Source organism: Dermacentor andersoni, chromosome 5, assembly GCF_023375885.2.
Source record: "Dermacentor andersoni chromosome 5, qqDerAnde1_hic_scaffold, whole genome shotgun sequence".
In the NCBI taxonomy this organism is placed as follows: domain Eukaryota; kingdom Metazoa; phylum Arthropoda; class Arachnida; order Ixodida; family Ixodidae; genus Dermacentor; species Dermacentor andersoni.
In genome coordinates, this window is record NC_092818.1 from 171738962 (window position 1) to 171761806 (window position 22845).

The 22845-nt window shown below is 43.8% G+C and overlaps 1 protein-coding gene and 1 long non-coding RNA gene across 4 annotated transcripts in view; one reads left to right on the forward strand and one right to left on the reverse strand.

Moving 5' to 3' along the window:
* The first annotated feature begins 3802 nt into the window (after positions 1 to 3802).
* Positions 3803 to 13896, forward strand: LOC129385151 (uncharacterized). Its single transcript, XR_008612739.2, has 3 exons — positions 3803 to 4000; positions 5143 to 5279; positions 10404 to 13896. It is a non-coding gene; the product is annotated as an uncharacterized lncRNA (long non-coding RNA).
* Positions 13897 to 17494: 3598 nt separating this feature from the next.
* Positions 17495 to 22845, reverse strand: part of LOC126531623 (uncharacterized) — an 88246-nt gene continuing 82895 nt past the window's right edge. For all 3 annotated transcript variants that reach the window (XM_050179233.3, XM_050179234.3, XM_050179232.3), the window contains exons 4-6: positions 22561 to 22656; positions 21338 to 21511; positions 17495 to 20017 (exon numbers count right to left, since the gene is read on the reverse strand). In XM_050179233.3, coding sequence (XP_050035190.1) covers positions 19426 to 20017; positions 21338 to 21511; positions 22561 to 22656 — 862 coding nt within the window. In that variant the 3' untranslated portion in view covers positions 17495 to 19425. The remainder of the gene's footprint in view (positions 20018 to 21337; positions 21512 to 22560; positions 22657 to 22845) is intronic.

The window sequence follows — 22845 nt, forward strand, 5'->3', positions numbered from 1 at the left end:
ACGTTCCGAGGTCTACAAACGGTATAATGCTTTCGCATACGCACACGTAAGCAGTCTTAAGTGTCTGCCGAATTTTAAGTTTAGTAATTGCTGTCGCGTCAGGTGTTGTTGCGCAGAAAAGCGGGTGCCCGAGCTCTGCTCATTGACGTCACAGTGGTTGTCGGCGGCGAGCGATGGAGGCGCGTGAACGCTCTTGCGGCTCGCGAGGACGGCCGCGCAAGTACGCCACTGCGGAAGAAGCGCGTGCCGCTGCGCCTTATTGAGGAGGTCGCCTTAGTGGCACTCGTCTACTTCCTATTGCGGCTCATTATTTCTTGCAAGAAGTCTAAGCCCGATTGTATACTTAATGCACTACCAATATGTCTTACAAAGAAGTCTAACCCCAATTGTATAATTTCATGTGTTATCAAATGTGCAGCAGGCTTTCGCCTTCCTGTGTAACAAGAGTGTAACATCTGCCGAACTTCTACCACTAGGTGCTGTTTCTTCATTATGTCCCATACACGTTGCTTGACTTCACTTTCAGTTGCCTGAGCAGTTTCCGTGCAAGCGCGCTGATCTGGACTCACTCGTCTGCATCTACTCTTTCTCTTATCACCGGTTCTACGTTACCCATGTTGGAATCCCCAGCCAAGACAACCTGTCGTTGTTTCTGCTCCTCGCTGCTTACAGCTGTACCGAACCCTTTGGAGGGGGTCCTGGAGCCCTGCCGTACACTCTAAAAATTTTCACACCCTTATGGGTGTAATACGGGTGTATTAATCTTTTCACCCTTGTAAACACCCTTGAAACACCCTTTTTTAACGGAAAAGGGTGTTCAACAAGAAAACACCCTTGGAACACCCCAGTCTTTCTAATTTACACCCTAAATATAAGGGAGTAAGTGAACAAGCTTACAGTATATGATAAATGAACATTGCCAGTTAAGGCGTTGATATTGGCTATACATGAAACGCGCGCTACCTGCGCTTGAATCAGGTAGCTGGTATGATTAGATCGGGGCATCTAGGCAGCAGCGCACTGGCTCCGAACAGCGGTCAAAAATAAAGTTTCCCACGAATGTTGATATCGAACGGATGACACTAATGAGCAGACTTTGTATAGCCAGATATCTGCAAAAGGCTTCATATGATCAATGGCAAAAAATTTACAATGCTATCACTGAATACTTAAAGGTGTGCAACCAGTTAGACTGAGAATGGTTAGGAGTGAAGGCTAACGGTAAATAGCTCACCAACTTACGGTTTGTAGATGACATTCGCATACTCAGCAACGCTGCACACTATTTGCAACAAACGTTTGAGGACCTTGGCGAAGAAAGTGTAAGAGTCTGATTGAGAGTTAGTATGCAGAAGAGAAAAGTAATGTTCCGCAGCCTGGCGAGAGATCGAATGCCATGGTAGGCAGTCAGCCTCTAGAACCTGCGCAGAAATACGTTTATTGAGGTTAATTACTCGCAGGGGCCTCTGATCAAGGAAATTAACAAAAAAAATTAGCTGGAGAGCTTACGGCAGGCATTACTAAATCATGACCAGGGAGCTTACTGCTAATCATTGCTTTCTACCGTTACTAACGTATGGGGCCGAAACTTGGAAGTTACCAAAGAAGCTTGGGAAGACGTTGAGGACCGCGCAACGAGCGATGGAATAAAAATTATTAGGCATGGCGATAATAGACTGGAAGACAGCGATGTGGATTAGAGAGCGAACGAGGATAGCTGATATTCTGGTTGACATTAAACGAAGAAGTCGTGCTGGGCATACATTGCAAAGCGTAAGGGAGAGAACTGCTGGTCTATTGGAGTTGCAGAATGGGTGCTAAGGGAAAGGAAGCACAGTCGAGAACGGCAGAGAATAATGTGGACGTGATGGAATTGGGAAACTTAAAGACACGTGGAACCAGTTAGCACAAGACAGGGGTATTGGAGATCGCTGGAGAAGCTTTCGTCCTGCGAGGGACGTCAAAATAAGCTGATGATGATGATGATTATGTGACGACATCCATGCCAGCTTCGCGGCATGTCATTCATGTTATGTCATGCATGCGTGTCATGCACGTTCTGATAGCTCGATTTACGTCGATTGCGGGGGGGGGGGGGGGGGAGGGGGCGGAGGAGTAACGGCGTGGCCAAGTGGGGCACGCCGGGCACTTGTAACGCTCACTAACAGTAAATTTTTTGCTACTATGGCAATGGCCCCGCTCCTTCCTCCTCCACGGTCAATTGGGACCCCCCCCCCCCCCCTTCACACGCAAAAATTTTCTGGCTACGCCACTGTGGGGAGGGGGGTGTAAGATTGCTCTAGACCCCTCCCCCTAACTTGTCAACGGAAACGGGGGAGGGGAGGGCAGCTGCCGCCAGGCCGCAAACCTTAGGCAGCCAAATTACCGGATGCATTTCCCTTTGGACGTGAATACTGCTCTAATGTCATTACACTGTAGGATTCGTGGCAGTTCGAGGGCATGCGACAATAAAAAAAAAACATACAGCCATCAGCAAGGCTTAGCTTGAGCAGATCTTTGGGAGCTGGGCAAGACTCTCACAAAAAAAAAAAAGCTTGGCACCCCTCTTACATGCATTGTCAACTCTGCGTCACCGCTGACTGCACATTTCCGGTAAAAAAAAATCACACAGGAACTCCTCTCGGATTTGTCTAAGTATGTGTAAGCATTGTGACTCTTCCTCATCTACACGCAGTCCATGTCGTTATTAATGTTATGAGACTTGATCCGACGACTATAAGCGACAGCGCTGCGGCGACACGAACTGCTGAGGTCGGCGGCGCCAAGTGATTGGTGCAAGCAAAGTACTGCAGGTGGCGGGGCCAGGTGCGCTGGTGAAGTTCCGTTCGTTTTGAGCCGTTATCGCTCTTTAGCCCTTCTCATCCGCGTCGAACCATTATCAACCGTTCTCCGGCGGCGGCTGCTTGTGGCCCGGCCGCGCGAACCGTATCTTGAAAGCGAACAGCATTGTGGACAGAGTGTGCCCACTGCTGAAAACTTCGCGCGCTGTGTTCTCACCGTTTACTTCGCTTTGAAAACAGACGCGCGTACACCTATCTTGAAAGTGATCTGCGAAAAGCGCATAGTGCGGCATGAGCTGAAAGCTTCGTGAGCGCAGTGTTGTCGCCGCTTCGGTCGCGTTGAAGCGAGAGCTAGCACGAAGGTAAATTCACTCGCTGCTGCGGGTTTTATTTTGAAAGATATCGTGCGGTACGGAATGACGGACGGATGGTTTTTTCTTGTTGGGTAAGTATAGAATGCTTACGTTATAAAAAAAAAATCGCAGGGTTCGCGAATTTCGCGATAACAACCAACACCAACCTACTCCCCCGCCCCCCGCTGAGCGATGCCGTCTTGATCGCGCCCTCCCAACCCCGGGAAAAGGGACACTACCTCTCTATCTCAGTTGAAGAAACGATGATGAAACGTTAACAACGACAAGAACGACATTTCCTAACGAGTTGTCTTATGGCCTCCGAGATTTGCGCGCGAAGCTGGCGCGCGCGAACCTGGGAGGCCATAATTGGCCGCTTAATAGCATAAAAAGACAAAACGATAATGCCAAACGACACAGTTAAATATTCAAACAACGTACTGATCTTAGCTATACTGTTTGGGGAAAAGAAATAAAAAAATAGACAGCCGTAACACACGCCACTAAAGCCACCACCGCCGGCATAACGCGGAACCAACAGTTGGCAACATTGCTTCGTCCGCTTCGTCTCCGCAACGAGAGCCGCCATCCTTTCGCGCCGGCCGTTTTGTCATAGTTTTGTTTTTCAGCAAGTACGTGCACGCAGCTCATCGGTAGATGCACGGGTGCACGGCGTCGCATTGCGACCTGCGGCATTTTCTCGTGTTTGCGCAATCGGTGTGAAACATGTCGCATGTGAAATATTTGATATAAGTGCCTCACGTCCAAGTCAAGCCGCCGTACGAGTGTATGGCTGTGTGCCCCGTGCTCGGAAGCGTCGACGGGTTTCCGGCATGCGGATTTCAGGTACGTGCAAATGCGTTTCGCCCTCCTATTGAGCTCCGGAGCGAAGCGTGCAATATTTCATGTGAAAGATGCAGTAACCGTCATCATGGTGTGAATTTCGAGCGGCAAACGAGAACTGTGGCACTTAGCGCATACCGCGGCTGCTAAGTCAGCGTGGAAATTGTTTTACGTTATCGTAATATGTTGCTGTCAGTCTAATCTGCCGCTTGTGGACAGCTAGCCCATTGACTTTTGCTTGTGGCAGCGATAGGTATATAAATGGAAGCGGTAATAATTTTCCAGAGCAGCAGTTGTTTCGCTCGATGTTTGGTCGTGTTCCATGGCGTTACGAAAGCTAGAAAACTAACTGGCTTGATCGTGCTTAGTTCCAACTCCAAAGGGCGTAACGTTGGCGCTGTATATGTTTGTTTTCCGTGCCGCGAGTACCACTTTCATGCTTTTGTTGCATGAGAGTGGTAGCTGCTGCATGCCGTCTGGGCAGAATACAAAAAAGCTTATTTCCTCACTTTCATACGTATACAATGTGACGTAACAAAATTTCCAGCGTTTTATTCGGAGCGTAAATATCCAGTATAGTTTAGGAAGAAACTCAAATTCTGTCTTAGCTTAGTAGGCGTGAAACAAGTGAAACTCTCATTCCTTTTTGAATTGTTCGCCCAAACCGCACCGCCCGCAGATGCGTCATCGGGTAATTGACAGTAGCTTCGCTACGTGAGTTGTTTTATGCGCCAATATTGCCCGGTTAAGTATCCTGTTAATTTATGCCGACGCTCGTTCATCTTGATTTTAAGCGATTACTATCCCCGAGTACCGGACGATGCCAAACTTGTTGCGAGGTGTAGCAAACGCGGGAAATTCAAACTAGCGTGGCTGGAAGTTCCTGTTTTTACGTTTCTTGCATTCAAAGCCAACAGACACAGTATCACTGATTTATTTCCATTTCTGCTGTACTTGATCAATCTAATGGGACAACTGCATTTGCTCTTTAATGTTCTCCATTTACTGTGTATTCAGCTTGGCTGCCAGAAAATGCTTGAATTTTTTGCAGTATCCAAGTGACGAAATATTTCACTGACGGCCGTGTGTTAAACACGCAAGATGACAAAACTGATAGCAAAATGATGAGATGTTTTTTTTTATAGCGTTTGGACTCGACTTTTGGTGAGGATGTCGATCGACCTTGGGCCTGGTGACAGCACACCCGACATGGCCAAAGTGCAGCCTATCAGTTTAGTGCCCCCGAATGGACCATCAGCATCGGAAAATGAAGCAGAGCCAGGTAGGGGCAATTTTTATTTTGGAACAGAATACTGACAGCTGCCTCTTTTTTTAAGAACTAAATAACTTATTTACAAACCAATCCTTTCTCTTTGTGCAGCCTACATAGAATTGTTTTTTGCTTGTTATACAGATCTTCAGAAAGCAGTTCTTCTGAACCCCTTTTGCATGCACAAATGAATAAAGAGGAGTGCACTTTCTGAAGAAATTGGTGCATTGAAATGTGCGTTCGACACACAATGAGATGCAAAATAACCAACAACTTTAAAGCGGTAAAAAAAAAACAAGTTTGAAACATGTTCTAACATCATAGCCCGCCTTGGCATACGGATCTAAATATAACAGCAACAGAGGTGCATGCAGAGAAGTGTTTGTAAATGTTTGCAAGATATGTACATTGTCTAAGAATTTGTTTTTATGTACTCGGAGCTTCTTGGTGCCATGGCAGTGCAGTAAAAGCTCAAAATGGTGCCCCTGCTCCTAATAAAGCAACTTTAGATTTTAAAATTAAATTATGGGCTTTTACATTGCAAAGTCACAACCTGAAGTTTTGGGAACCTGGCCTTCTTTAATGTACACCTGAATCTAAGTGCATAAGCGTTATTGCATTTTACCCCCATTGGAGGGCAGCTGCCATTGCCTAGATTGAAGCTGGGACCAGCATGACTGAGCAGCATGGCATCATAGTAAGTGGGCTATAACACCAGGTCAAAATGAGAAATACTGCTTAGAGCTACCAACTTCTTGGCTCACAAGCACTTTGCACTAAGTTAAAGGAGTATGGAGTACTGACAGCGACCGTTTATGTACCAATTTCTTTTTAGGCTGACTCCATTATTAAGGTGCGAAGCTTCAATTAGTCAAAACCAGCCTAAATTACAGAACCAGCTCAAAACACGCACCATGTATAGCTGGATTTGGAAATGAAAATGGAGTCAATTCATGTCGCCGAAAATGGAGGTGGCAGTCACACTATTTCATGCATTTTGCCTAAAACATAGTCAATTATAATTAATCAATTTCTAAAATATTCTTTTTGAAAAGTTTTTTTCAAGCGTGAAAGGAGGAGCCAAATGGTGTTCAGGTGCACGAGTGGCTAGTTGCACAGCACTTCTTGCATGTATTCACTGGCTTCTTTCAAGCTTGAAAAAAAAAAAATTGTTGCACCTATTGAGCAGTAGAAAGCTGGATTGGGAATTTTTCAGGATGCTCTACAATTTTCACACTGACACTTTTGCTTTGAATATAATGTTTGAGCAGTTAAATAATCGTTAATAACTAATTACCTAATTAGGAAAAATGCAAGAATTGGTTTCACTTCCTCAAAACGATGGCAAACGTCATTACATTGGTGCTGTCCAGCTACGTGGCACTTGTACATATTTAAAGCTTGCACGTGTCACACAGACCACCTGGTAATTACAAGGCATATATAGAAGTGGCTAAGTTGTGTGAGCCAGCCATGTGTAGCGAATCATGAGAAACAGCCATGTTTCTTTGACTTAAGGGCATGATAAGATTTACATGCTCGACACCTTGTATCAGTGTGTTCTAGGCCTGTTCGTAGTTTAGCTGCTACATAAACAATATTTCTCCACGTGTAAGCTCATATGCATCTTTCATGTACATTGCCTCGTGTGTCCAAAATAAACCATCCTCGCGCTTCCTTCATTAAGACTTCGTCTGTTGCTGTGCTAAATTTTTAACATGCAACTGCACCAATTTTCATCTAGTTCTCATATTTCCTCGTTGTTTGGTGGCTTTATTTCTGAACAAGTTGTTTTCGTTAAACCCTGTTGCACACAGCAGTACACAGCATATCTGCCTAGAGTGGGAATTGTATTTTTTTTTTCAGATTGACATTAATACACCTTGCCTGGGCAATGTAAGGCATTCTACATAACATGGCCCTGAAATAATGTTTCATATTGCATTCCAGCATCATGCAACAGCTGTTTACTTACCAGATTAGAATATGTATAAGTGTTTGAAGTAACAGAACTGGAAGAAGCCAGCAGATAATGAGGCCAAGGAAAGCATAAAGGAACATGTTTTAAGTTTTTTATATGAAGTATAGAAATGATAAATTCTGGGTAAATGAAAGTGGATGAAAAGATATCCACCTGTGGGTGGGGAACGAACCCATAACCTTCACATTACGCAAGTGATATACTAACCACTGTGGTACTACGGCCGCGTTCGAGCGTCGACAATCTGAGGGGCCATTGTGGACGGTTGAATGCTGCCTCAGTGGCACAGTGGTTAATGCATCGCATGCGTAATGCAAAGGCTGTAGGTTCGTTCTCCCCCCATGCCTGGTTGTTTTTTTACCATTTTCATTTCCCTTTATCATTTCTACATTTAAATAGAAAATTACAAATAAGTTTCCACGTGCCTTTCCTGGCATCTTCCAGCTGTGATTCAGAGAAATTTTGACCCTCAGTATCCTTTCTTCTCGTTTGGAAGAATCAGGAGCTTCATTTGAAAAATAATGAATTCACCTTGTTCAGCATCTCAATGTGGTCTCAAATCTTATCACAGCATGTGTATTACTAAGTGAAGCTTTTGTAAAGATGATGATATAGCATGGGACCTAATTAGTAGCCTTTGTGTACAGATATATGACTAGTCTAATAAATAGGAGGATATTAAGAAGCACTTCTAACACTGTCTGATCATGTGTTTAAAGAAGCTAATCTAGCATGATTTCAGGCATAACTGTTGCCCCTGAAGAATATTTGAATGATCTGCATTGGCATTGTTTTTAGAGAGCACCAATACTGCTTTGATTGAAGTAGCCTCGTGGAACATGAAGCATCGCTTCTTGCTGAGTCAAGGAAATATTATCTGCATATATGAGGTGCATGTGTCATATGCTCGAATGCTGTTTAAAGGCTGCTAATAAGAAAATCACTTCACTTGCCTTCCAGAGATTGCTTCAGTAGTCTATGCTACTCGATCATAAACAATTTACCAGAGTGAACATTCATCACAGTTGGCTTTGCAATGTTTATGCAAAATACCACAAATGCCTACTAGACATGTGGCTGTACTAAAACTTGGAATTAATGACCAGTAAGATTTATAGGACAGAAAAACTTAGTTTATTACTCCAAAACAAAATGCCAGGCACTTCGGTTATTTCTGCCATAAGAGTTTCTTACAGTAATTACTAGAGGGAACTCTGGCGCTGCAGTCGTACCACCATGGGAATGGTGGGAAGCACATGGATTTGTCTGATATTCGAGCTTGTGAATTCAAACGTTCTTGTGGCTTCGTATATTATACGCTATATAAATCTTATTGTCGATTTCAGCGCAGTCTATACTCTTCGAAGTGCAGAAGACGGCGCCAACACGCACAATTGCTATTAATTGCAACGATTGAGCTTGTCCAGGTGGCCAAATTGAAAGGCGCCAAGAGTCTCAAGGCACTGGTATGCTCGCGATAAATTCATCAGGGCGTTGCACTCGCTTGTCGTTACATGCCTCCGTGGCTTAATGGTTTCATTATCAGACTTCTGTTCTAGAGTTTCTGTGTTTGAACCCTGTCATCGGTCGATTTTAATGTTTATTTATTACACAGTATTTGACAAAGTCACAAAGCCGTTTGAATCCAAACAGGTGAAGTTTAGGCAAATCCATGTACTTCCCATAATTTCCATGCTGGTGAAGCCGTTCTTGTTTTATCTTCTGTAGACACTAACGTCAGAGTTCCCTCTAGTAATTATTGTATGAAACTCTGATTTCTGCACCTCGCTCGTGCAGAAGCGGCACCACACCCGTTGCGTAAACATGCACTACCTTTCGGCCAAGTGTGGGGAATGCTGTGAACTCGCCCTGTACAAAGCCTGCACTAAGTAAAACAAATCACAACGTGCAGTTGCTGCCACGTTGAACTGGTGTAATGAGTAGTGAAATGCAGCACCTCCTGAACTAGTTCAGAAAGTGCAGGTTAATCAAGTGGAGATTATATAGTAACAGAAGTTGAGTGATTCTGCATTACATTCGCGAAATATACTTCATGATACTTTTCCATTTATTTCCTCAGTTATTAAGAATCCCTTTTGCATTGTTGGACGAAACTACAGAATGCCAACATATTTTCTAGCATTCACTGGTAGCAAACATGTAAAAACTTGTTCTAGTTTCTGGATTGCCGCTTTAACCACTAACCCCCAAGTTAATTCCGGAATAATGTACCAAATTTTCCAAGTTTTTTACGTACTCAATTTTTGGGTGCCATTCTCATTCTAAAAATATATTACTTCATTGGTCTCTGGTTAGAAATAACACAAAAATAAGAGCTGCTCTTGAGGGCAGCTTTCCCTCAATGCCGACTGTAACTCATATTTGACAATAACAGCAGCATAACATCGGGCAGAAAGAGTGTGACTCGTCATTGGCGATATTGGTACTTCCTCCAGTCACTAGTACAGCTTGGGATCAAGGGTTAAAAGTTGCGACTTCGTTGCTGCCCAATTTTAATTCTGCAGCTGTTAAACTTGGGTGTAGCGTGTGTATGCGTGTGCATGCATTAAAATGACTTCACGCTAGAGTAAAGCAACTGTAGCGCAGAGAGGCATTAGTGATCTTTATATATTTGCTTTGTAAAGATGCGCTAAGTTTATCTTTTGCAGTATAGACTTCGCGCTCTTTGGCCAAAGATGCCCTTGTGCTACTAAAACCTATCAATTAATTAGCTTTTTGCAGTAGCAGGTGCTTATTCCTTATTCAGGATCGGTGTGTGAGTTTTAATTTGTTTTTCTTGAACTGTGCAATTCCCACTCACAGGACTGCATGTCATCTGAGGTGTTCCTTTTTCAGTCAAGAATGTTGAGGTTTTGTTTGTGAAACTCGATTTCTTGCCTCAAACGAGCTTGTACAAACTGACCAAGCTGATAATTCTACCTGCTCATATGTGAAATATGTTGCGGTTATGAATCCTCATAATGAATGACACATAGCATAAACATTTTATCTATTAAAACAATTTAATGAAATTTTTCATGTCTTTCGTGTTCGTGTTCACTTCTCTACTCTCGGGTCCTGTCTGCATGCCTCACCTCTTTTTTTGCATATTAAATATTATATAAACTTAACCATGCTTTTTTACCACAATGCAGGGGGAAAAGGTTCCGGTAACACCATGCATTCAGTATGGTGGCCCAGACGTGTATGCAAGCAACCTCCTTCACGTGGACCAAGAACTACTCTGCAGTGTCTCGCAGACTGTCATGCGAAGCCCTCAACATTCTCGTCTCAGTGGAATGGCTGCTCATCTATCTGCGTGTCCATCACCAAGACGGCCAGTTGTAAAGCTCCTGTACCTGTTTAAGAAAGCTTAATGATTTTTTATTTAGTTTTCACGGTTGGCCGTAGAATCTTACCATTTTTGATGTTTCTAACATTTTTACCTGGCACAAAGTGGTGCAATAACTTTAAACCAGTGTAATGTATTTAAGTGATGCTCACTCTAATGTCTATCTGGTTTTGTTAGTGTTTAAGAAATTTCAATGTCTGATCAGGTAACAGCATTTGAATTTGTCATCGTGGCTCGTTTCAATGAGCTGCTAGGAAATAAGACGCAAAACTTATCACCCGCCAGTTGTAGCGTTTTTTTTTCATGACTACAGTATACACGTTTCAAAAGATGGAAAGTGGGGAAAAAAGCCTCAAGAACATAATCATCCTAGGATTGTCATGTCCTTACAACTCTGCAATGACTAATGCCTCATACATCTTGGGAGCACATTGGTCGCAATGCCTACAGGTATACTTGATAAGAGAATAGCTTGCACCCAGATTTGCCACACAGTTGATGGCTGATGGCTTTTGTTTGTCGACTTCATGTTACTACTATGTATTCAATATTCATTTAGATGTAAAGGACACTACAGGCACTGAAGTACCAAATGGCACTTGCATTTCAGGGGACAAAGTGCCCAGCATACCTGTCACAAAACGTGTTCTAGGGGCTACCTTGCCTCTATAGGTAAATCGACACCAGATGCTCTGTGTATAGTGTAATCAGTGTACTTGTCTGGAGTGCTTGAAAGATGTGCTACAGGCTGTACTGGCACTGTCTGAAGATAATGCATGGTTCTAGAAAGCCTGCAGCTGAGCATCTGCCACCATACTGAAGGAACTGTACTAATTTATTGTGTTGATGTTGAAGTTTAGGAGCTGCAATGAATAGTTGTAAATGTGGCAGCGTTGCCAAACTAAAGCACAAATTACACACCTCGACTCACACAATGCACTCTGAAAGTTTTGCTACGTGGTATCTGTGTTTGCAGCCTGACCTTATGGCACCTTTACGAGCAATGGCAGGTGATTGCAGCTGCTGAGGCTTTATCAACTGGCAAGTTGAAAAAAGAATGCTGTGCCACCAGTGTGGCTGCACATTCCAAGATGCAAGCTATCTTGAACCAGGTGTTCGGCAGACAGTACATGTGCAGCCAAAACATGGTGTTTGAGCCCTATAGGCAACTAGGGTTCACAACTGCCCACAAGTGTGCTGTCATAACAGAAAGTTGAGAACAAGCAGCATTTTTACCGGTGTTCAAAACATTAGTGCAAGTCATTCTTTCACCAAGGCTGGTAATCATGCATATGTAACGAGAACAGGGCATTTGTTACACACAAGGGGTCATGTGTCAAGTTTAATTAGATCAGTAATCTATGAGATGGATTTATAAAAAGTATACCTTTTGTTCCTCAGTGGTCTCTTGGAGAGATGACCATTTTCGGCAGTTTAGTTTTGACTTTTTATGTCTAGATTTGGTGTGCATATTTCAGCTATAGCTAATAGTCAGTGCTCTGTCCTGCCCAGTTTTTATGTTGTCTTTGTGATATTTACAATATATTGCAGTTCAGCTGCAAAATATTGTCTATACTATTATATATTGTCTATGCAAGTATATGTCTTTACTATTACTAGTTTTCATGTTCAACTTTTGTGCAGTGCTCACTAGTTATTACGAGCCATGTTTTGTTCACATATGCTCTTGGATTGTTGCGCGAAGTGACACAGACACAGACTGCAAGCAGACAGGACGAGCGCTAACTTTCAGCTAACTATAAATATATATATATATATAGGTGATTGCAAAAAAAGGCAGCGTAAAAACATGACAAGGTATGAAGACATCAGTTAAACATAGGAAGTAGGGAAGTCAAAAAAGGAAACAACAAAAAGACACTACTTCAGATTAACACACGTGTTGTGAAGATACTGAAATTCGCATTCTAACAGACAAAGATGCATGGCTAACGCAAGTCTCTCCTAATCTTTTAATGTGGAATGCCTCGATTATTTCCCGTGTGGTTTGACATTTGTCTCGAAAGAATTTTTGTGTCTTCAAACAAAGGTTTACAACCGCAATTGAAACAATGTGACGCTAGATGTGAAGCATTAGGATTGTAAAGTGAATGTGTTCTTTTAGTCTAATATTAATGCACCTGCCGCTCTGTACAATGTAAGTCTTCGCGCACTTGAGAGGAATCTGATAAAGTATACCAGTGTTACAAGGCACAAAAAGGGACACATGTCTAACGCCGCAATCATCTTTTCTGTTTAGCCACCCTGTTCAAGTTTCCTATTTATCATAGGCACATGATAGACAACTTGCGGGGCCAAGAAAACTTCATTCAAGTCATATCTATTGGCCACGTTCCATAAACCATGGGATAATCTATGTACATAGGGCACCACAGCAAACTTTTTTTTTCTGTTTTTCTTGTTTCTTAGCCTGGCCTTTTACCCATTTTAAAAGCTTTTCGCAGGTTAGTGATAAATGCACAGGATAACTAGCCTTCTCGAGCCTATCTATTTGTTGTGAAAAACTGTTTCATATCGTGTCGACATGACTAGCTTATTCAGCTCTTAAGTTTGCCATTACTAATCATGTCCACACAATATGAAACAAAGTTTTTCACAACAAATAGATAGAGAGGCATTCCACATTAAAAGATTAGGAGAGACTTGCGTTAGCCATGCATCTTTGTCTCTGTTAGGATGCGAATTTCAGTATCTTCACAACACGTGTGCTAAACTGAAGTAGTCTTTTTGATGTTTCCTTTTTTTACTTCCTTACTTCCTGATATGTTTAACTGATGTCTTCATACCTTGTCATGTTCTTATGCTGCGGTTTTTTGCAGTCACCTATATATATATATATATATATATATATGTTCTTCGTTTCAATAAAAATTTAGTTGAGAGTTAGCGCTCATCCTGTCTGCTTCTAGTCTGTGTCCGTGTCACTTCGCGCTACAATCCAAGATCATGTTACTGTACCAACTCGCCCAACTTTCTATCCTTGTGTTAACATAGACACACTCAGACTTGTTCTTACTTATGTGACCGGTTATTTTTGTACTTTATAATAAGATGCAGTGCTCTTCGAAGGAAAACGTGATAGTTCGTAGTGAGGTTATTTAAAAAAAGCTGTTCTGCTTAAAATTTAATTGAGCAAGCCTGTGCCATTATCCGGTGCTTATGTCTTTGTATTGGTATGGTTTTACTCCTTCTCGTCCTTTTTAATTTTAAAATGTGCAAACATTATTATGTTACCATTTCCCTTTAATGAAATAATAAATACTTTTCTTCTGACATTTCGTCACAGATTTTACAATGATTTTGTTCAATTAGGTAACCTTAGACCAGCTGATTGTTATTCTGGTAGCTTAACTTACAATGCCTGTGGGATATTCAATGCAAGCACATGGTGAAAAATAAACTAAATTATTGGGTATAAGCAGGTCACTGGCAGTAAGTGGAGCATACATATATTTCAGGAAATAGTGCATGCTTATATATTGAACAGCATGCACAGCTACACATGCCGTTTTGTTCGTAAATGCTGAACATTATTCTAAGTGGAAGCGCTTTGTTGCACTTTGTTCTTTGGCTTTCAGTGCTACCTTTAAGTCACATATGTGAAAGTACTAGTAGAAGCATCCCGTGGAGATAAATGACAACTTTGATGAATAGAGGTATAAAATATGTGCTTAAAACGGCAAAAAACTGCTTGACAGGCAAACGTATGCCAATCCATGCATTGCGTGCGCCCTTTTGCATTCAATATGAGCTACAACAACGAGCTGTGGTGTCTTTCGCTCCTGGTCGAGCTGGTGTTGCAAAACGTTTTGACCAAGAAAAGTGGAGGTTTTTAATTTTTCTAACCATGCTTAACCATGCTTTTGGCTGTGTGCTGTTTCCACGGAGTGATAAGTACTGGTGCACCAAGGTGCGGGAGATCCTGTGTCCTTAGTGCAGCGCGCGTTGTTATTGCGCTCTGCATCCTGCTGGCAGTGTACTATCACTGCACAGGAAGATTACGAAAATCATAGGGTGTGTGCATTGCTGTGATCATGCAACTGAAATTTCTTGCCTGAAAGGGTCGCACGTTATGCTACCACATGACGGACCAGAAGCGCAATATGACGACGCCTCACAGATTCTGGCTCATACTGAACAAGGTAGTACCATAGCTAAGGCTAGGCAGCATTCACAACAGCTAGTCTGCTCATTAACTACATGGCTGTAGTGAACGCTAAAATACTTGCAGGGATAACACCCTTTTGGAAGGGTATTGTCCATGCTACACCCATATTGAAAGGGTGGTGTCTGTGTTACACCCCATATAGAAAGGGTGTTGTTTGTTTTACACCCATAGGCAAGGTGACGTCATATTAACACCCCTTCTTTTGTGGGGTGTTAATTTGCACCGCTTTGCTTGGGGTGTAGCAATACACCCAAAGAGGGTGTCACCCATGGGACAAGTCATTTACACCCTTAAGGGTGTTAAAATTTTTAGAGTGTAGTCGGCGCCTATGATCACTAACATGCCCGCCACTGCATTTCGGCGTGGCAGTTTCAGCTTCCTGCGATATTGCCGCTTCGGAGCTAGCCCTGTTCGCGGTGCTCGCGCCGAAGCTTCCACCATTACTTCGCAAAGTGGTGGCCCTCAACTTAATTTCTGCGTTGGCTAGCTTATCTTCTACCACCTACCTTTGCTTCTGCTCTCTCTCGAGTTCCTTTTCTAGCTTCCCGACCCGCTTCGCTAGCTTATCCTTCTCCTGCTCTAAACGGTCTAGTCGCGACAGCAGTACATGCATACTACAGAGGAACTCCGTCCCCTATGTCTCGTCTACCAACTCAAACCGCGTTTCTTCCCACGGGTATACACACCCACACTACGTACAACGCCCACGCTAGGGCTACTCTTACCACCTGTTACCATGTACTATAACACGGTGTCGTGTTGTTGAAAAATTTAATGAAAAATTAATTGTTACCTGTCTGCACTTAACTGAAAAACGTGAGAAGAAATAACTAGATGGCTCGTCTAACAATTTTAAACCAAATGTGCGAGAACTCAACCTTATCGCTTTGGCCGCTGAGAAGACATGCCCAGTAGGCACATCTGTCTCTTCTGGAGTCACGTCAGAGGCGTCACCTGGCGGCGAGGATACTCGTTTCTCTTCGTCGATGCCAAGGCACACAAGGCAGCATGCTTCCCGGCGTAATCAGGGAAGTTTTGGAGCGCCCATTGTTTCTTTATCGGACCACGTTACACCTGCTGTGCCACGTATTCACTTAAATATTACGCGTTTATTTGAATGTATTGAGAGATCGTACTTCTCCTGAAGAAATGTACCACGCGTTTACTCAAATAGGGGCGGAAAAAATTGCGTGTGTGCGACTCTGTTCTAATTTCTTTGAAATGAATCAAGGATGACCTTACCAGTCTGTCGGCAAAATACATTCCATATCAGTGTTAATGCAGTGTTTTATTTTTCCTACTTGCTCTATGTAATTGTTAATTGCATGTTGTTGATTTCAGCAGGGGAAGTCAGTCACTTGCATAACATCACACCCTTCCCCAACTTGCCTCATTTCCGCTGAGCAGTCGGCCCCTCGAATGTAAATGGCGTTGGGGTTTTCCGCGAGCCGCAATTAGAGGACATGTATAGGCTTCTATGGGACTTTCATTACCATGCTACATATACCTGGTCGAAGCTGCGCCCAGGCTGCTAATTCAGAGTTCCGAAAAAGAGCGGGTATTGCGGAAGCATCTATGAACACAGACGTACGTATGAGATTGTTCGATATATCTAAAAATCCAGTGTGCGTGCTACAATTTCATTGCAAAAGCTACCTAAAATATTTGCATTGCTCGTAGTGCTATCTTCTACGCAGACGACATAATTGTCAAAGCACAACAGTATAATCCGAAAATTGAGTATTGAAAACATGACATGAACACAGCGTATATAGTTTACGTGTCTGCGGGATGCGAAGTAACCTGCGGACGAAATATAAATAGGGGGAGAAAAAGAGCCTGAAAAAATATGCGGAGGCAAGGCAGTAGACAGGACGGGTGCCCTTAGTGCTAATATGGGCATTGTGAAATTCCGCCATATTGTCAACTCTGAATGGCCTTGAAGGCAGGTGCTATTGGGTGCCACTGAAATTCCGCCGTCGATGCGCCGCCGCCGCTTTTGCTGAAAACTTGTATGAAGTTGCTTTAGATGACGCGGCCTCTCCGATTGTCTCAAGGTGCCGACATTACATATTTCTCAATATGGCGAATTGGACAATGTCCAGAATAGCATCCCGGAACTGGCGAATTAGTCTTCCTTGTCTGCGTACTCTCCTTCGTGCTCGTTTTTTTCATATTCGTGAACACGTAGCAACTCATTCAACATTTTGCTAAAATGTAACGTTCATGAGTGCCATACAAGCCTCACAACTATCGGAATCTTGAGTACAACTCGGATGCAGCATTTAGTTGGGCTGGTTGAGAGTAGGACAGGAGTTCCTCGCAGATCTCTTCAGGACATTGTTTTCCCGCGCGGGAACCAGTTGTGTAGGAAGGAGGTTTCTCGCCTTCTAAATTATCTACAGGACACGGATTTGGCCTCCACATGGTGACCTTAGGAGTGACTATTTGTACTTTTGAGGTTTGTGTCTGATTTATGCGATTCATTTATTTTAAGTGTCGCTACGGTAGAGCAATTGCCGGCAGCAACTGCAAGGCTAATCCCACCAGTAGCCTACGACCACTCAACTCAACTAGGCGGTCTAGAAAACGATTGCGATGAGGTTGCTGCAAAGCGCTTGGCATCGACTTTTGTCGCACGAAGTTTCGTCGCACGAAGTGCCAGCTGAATGTCTAGCGTGTAGAAAAGGAAATAACATAGGAAATTCTTGCACGCAGAGAACGTTTATTTGCATATGAAATTTATAATAAATACATCAAGTCAATGCGAGTAATAACATTTGAGACCGAAAGAATGTTCTCGGTATAAAATATGGCGTGACAGTACAGCGACTACGAGAGGTAGGGAAGTTGCAGTGATGAAATTAAATTAGGACTCCTTATGTGATATATGTACACGGATGATGGGAAACAATCTGGTACAAGCTCAAGGATGCGTAAACTCTTCTAAAAAACAAACAAAAACACGTAATCAGGGCGTCCCTACACAATGGACGGCGTCATCCTTATTTAGAATACGTTTATGCTAGTTCACATGCTCGAAAGCATTGTAGTTTCAATTGCTCATTAAAAATCAAAACTGACACAGAACAACGTCAATAAAATTGTGCAGAAGCCTCTTAACGAAAGCTGTCAGTAATGGCAGTCTATAAATAACAATCACGTGTAGCTCGCCGAAAGACTTGTCAAAAAGCCGTATACATCAGTGTGACATACAAAAAGATATGTAGATGATTTAAGGAGCTTGCTCTACAGCAAAATATTGTCATGTCCTCCAGCATACCACATAAAATAGTAAAGTATGACACAGATGTGAACTGTCCAGCTTGTTAAAATATCACAGTGAAATCCACAAGTAACAAAGCTTCTGCATTGGCGCGCACAAGTTTTTGTTTTGCTTGAGCCTCACACAAAGTCCATTGGTCCATAAGAAAAAGGAGGACCACACTAATGCCTGCAACACAAGCAGACTCCTAATGAACGTCCAGGTCAAACAGCTGCTACTAACCAATATTCAAGCGTGTAACACACGTGTGTCCTGGGCGTGAAGCACAACCTTTAAAGATCTGTTATGCATTCTCACAATGCAAAGGTGCCCAAGCTACCGACAGCTGCCTCGGCATGTGATCGTTACGAATAGCCTTCAGAGTAATAGGATAACCCATTAGTAGGGAGGTCACGTGAGCCCCCATTAAACATGACCGCGTTTTGATGGCATGCGAGTCGTTTTCCGTGTCATGAGGCGAAACTGTCAAGGCATCGCAGCGTGCCCTTGAACGCTTCTACGTGGCATTCGAACGGCACATGGGAAACACGATACGGACACTATTAATGAAGAGTCATGGGGTACAAAACAATTCTCGACGAGAAAGCTGTACGAGAAAGTCAAGGGAGTCTATCGGTGCAAAGCACGTCGCCAACTACAATAGCGCTATGAAGATCTACGTCTCGTTTACGAACACACGTGCCAGCTGTGGGCGCTGAGTATGCGCAGTCCAGGCCCCATATTAAAGTGCGAGCTGTTAGGACTTAGTATTGCTTGTCAAGCTGGGAGCGTTGCGACAACCCCAGGTGAGCCATTCACCACAATAAATCTATTCCTCTAACGCAGGAAATTTCGCATGAAGGAAAATTCAACCTAAGTTCTTAACTTAATTCAACTTAAGTATTGTGACCGTGGTTCCCTGCAAATTTGTCTGCCGCGTGTAGTTTCTGCGCAACAATCTTCGCTGTAAATGCCGCGCATCGCAAAACAACGCGGAGTGCCCCGTTTGTTCGTGCTTATACAGAAGCACTTCATGAACACGCTGCAGCAAGCATTCGTCACGTTTCGGCTGCTCCTGACACGCCCTTTGTTGCACTCAGTGCCTGAACTGATGCCATATGCACTGAACCGTCGAAGAGGCTGCGGGCTACGCAGCTCATGCATGTCCACACGCATTAGATAAACGGCTTCGCGTTATCAAGCGATAATGTGAAGTGATGAGTATTCTATGACTAGAACGGCGCTTCGGGCGGCGAACCAGACCCACTACGCACTCTCAGCGCTCCCGATTGGCCCGCGTGTTTGCAAACGAGGCCTAGACCCACACAACGTTCTGTGAAAAGGGACGCTACGTGCGTGCTTTTCCTCGTTTCAGGAAGGGGACGAATGTTCACTGGGAGAAGAGGAGCAAAAATAAAGGGATGGCTCGACGCCGCCGAAGGCGGGAGGAACCGACTGCCACAGTGCCACGCTACGGTGTCCGTGCTTCTCCCTGTCAAAGATTTCGACAGCGCTCGAGAAGGACACGTGCTTCTTTATGCCGCTGCCCATTGTCTCCAAGCACGAGTCACTGGCGCTCACTCGCAGCCTCGATATTCTGGCACGAAGATCAGGGCTGGCGCCTCCGCTGTGGCAAGCAATGTTGGAACCTAGAGCTCCTGTGCCCGTGGTGGCATCCGAAGCCATCCCGTTCGGTATGGGCGTGCTGGTGGTGGGCAGTGGACAGGACAGGATCTGAAGCATGCCGCTGTCGTGGCTACTGTCCCAAGACGGCGGCAAGAGCGTCGGCGTGCAGACGCAGATGCTGGAGCCGATGCGAAGGTGACAGTGGCCGTCGCCGCGGCAGCACTTGGAACTGTGAAGCATGGTGACGCTGCTATTCTTACGCAGGATTCCTCGCGGTGCGGCCGTGACGCTGCCGTTTTTGGAGAGTTCTTCGGCTGCAGACTCGTATGCGCTGTCGCTGTTTTGCAAAAGATAGAAAGAAAGCCAGGAGGAAAGGTTAGGGAGATGTTATTCTCGCCGTTCGTCGTCGACAATGTCTAGCTGTGAGAACAAGATCAAGTTATAAGGCCACGCTGAAAGTCCGGGCACTTCTGCAGAACGAATGAAAAATATAAAAGACTGCTCAGCCAACGGTATAATGGATATATCCTATCGCTGAATATAGGATTGTGTAGATACTAGAGCCCTTGCATTTGCAGTAATACATTGCCTCAAAATTGGCGCCTGGCCTTTTGTGCCCACACTGGATTTGCAGTTTCATGTGACGTGATGCTTCAAATAATTTTAGATTTATTCTACGAGGAACTGAAAACATGGCACCCAAAAACCATACACCTCACGCATGCGTTATTTTTACTTAAGTCATATAGCTTCAGCTTTGCAATAGATTGATGTCATGACTTTGGATACTCGGTCTTAAGGACTACCGTATTTAAATGAATATTGTGCTCTATTTTCATTCGTCTCTTTGCCAGAATAAACATGTTATAGCAATGGCAAACCTGACAGTACAACAATTTCACATATGAAAGTGCAAAACCATGAACAAGATAGCGAGCAAATTTTATTCCGCTGAGTATTTACACAAGAGTACAAAACAATAAAACACGATCCCTTTTTGTACCTTAGAGACAATCAGGTCAGCGACCACACACTTGCATATAAAGCCCGTTGACATGCCTAGAACTAGTGGATTTGGATGTTTAACTCGAATGGTTTGTCCTGCGGCGTATGCGAGTACCTTATTGGTAACAAAGCTAGTTGGGCAAGTTGGTTCAGTATTGCAAGCGTGTAAGCGCGCTTAACAGCTTTTCACGTGCGAACGAGCAGGTGCTCGTCCTTGTCTAGAGTTTAGTGTGGATGACACTGTTGAGCGGTCACACTGCTTACTTTTAATTTTGGATGAAGCCAACATTTGGCGTACTTTCCGTATAACGATCACAGACTGACATGCCACAGTAGCAGTTACTAGAAGAAAAAAGAAAAAACGCTGCGTAACGCAGTCTCACATGCACACATTGCCGGTAGTGAAGCCAAAAATTTCCTCAAGCAGACTTTCTGGCACTATGATCTCGCAGTAGCTTTGGCTGCTCGCGTTGTCGTTTCTGTGTCAAGGCTTTGTGATCACTTCTGTGCGCAGAAAAGCACGCGCTCTCACTACAGCACATATCCTCCATGCAGCTAGATTAAGAGCACACAATTCAGTTTCTAACAGGTCTGGATTCGTAGCTGGCACTCGGCAGACATTTGGATCCGCGAAGACGTCGGGTCCACCTACCCAATCTCGTCGAAGACTTCGTCGTGCAGTGCAAGCACAATGGGTGGTTTAGACTCCGGGATGTAGGTGCCTTCTGTTCCTTTGACGACGTCTTCGATTTCCTTCATGGTCAAGCTGGTCTGGATAAAGAGGTGCAGACTCTTGTTGGAGAGGTAGAGTGGTTCTGTCAGGACACTGCGGCAAAGAAGGAAACGGATGATATTTAGCATTTACACTAACCCACGGGAGGAGCGCAATAGTGCTTAACAGACAATGGCGGGAAAGATGATTTGGATTTTCCATTGAACATCTAACGACAACCAAGTGAGCAGGGTCCATTATTGTGGTGTAATTAAGAGGACAAAATTAAGTGTGGAAAACGATTCAGCGCTGTCCTGTTTGTTAGTGCTGTATGATGATGTTTGCAACGGGATCTCAAGCCCTTCTATTTCGCAAGTTCTTTGTTGAAACAATGGACAGGAAGAGACAGTTGCGTCGTAGCACATTACGTTGCGTGCAGGGCTTGTCGTTTAAATTTCTTTTCGTGACTGTTTCCTCGGCACATATGTAACTGGAATGCTTGTACACCTGTGGTGTTCTCGCCCATTAAAACAATCAGTCGCATAATTAGACGAATGCACGCTGCCCACAGGTGCCTGGAGATTATATTTGAAACTTTATACATGTGACCTATTTAACAATGTTTTACTGAACTTCAAGAAGAGTGAAAGCCTACGATGCACTAAGAGGTGCACTAAAACAGACAACAGGAGTGCTTGTTAAAGCAGCAGAAGCACACATTACGCAATTACGCTGTAAGTCAGAAACGACCATGATTAACAAGAAATGCTCACAATAATAAGGCACCGATGCTGCGGCTAGTTTGACAGCTTTTTTGGTTTCGCGTAGTGTTATCACTATTTCTGTCTGCGTTCATTCTGACATATCGGTCGCGATAATGAGCCTCTACCGACTGACCAACATTTAAGCCATTCTGAAAGCGGCGCATCTACCTCGGCTGTCATACACATTCTGCCCTTCCCGACACTCAGGTGATTGATTTTTGTGCATAGTAGTAGAAAATAATGCGCTGCCGCGGTAGCATCTGTGTTAAACTCCAATAAGGCAGCTGACGACAAACTGAAGAATGCTCAAAAGTAAGATTGTCAAGGTGTACCAAACAATCGGAGACCTACTGGGTGCGATGTAGATACGTTTCTAGAAAGATGAAACTACAAGCTTACTTTCTCAAAAAAGACTCGAGGCCCGCACGTCGGTCTTCTATAAACTTGTCGTCAAATCTTTTCATCAGCGTCTTCGATGGAAGGCGGGGTGGAGCCCTGGGCAAAACGAAAGAGTGAACATTAATAGCAGTCTCCATGAGAAATTTTGGCTGGAGGGGTGTGGTCATTACCTTGCTCTTCATTAAGACATTTAGGCTCCAAGCAAATCAATTACGTATCTGTGTTGCTCACTCAGCATAATTACAAAGCCAGAAGCTGAACGTGACGTCGTAGCAGCCATACATT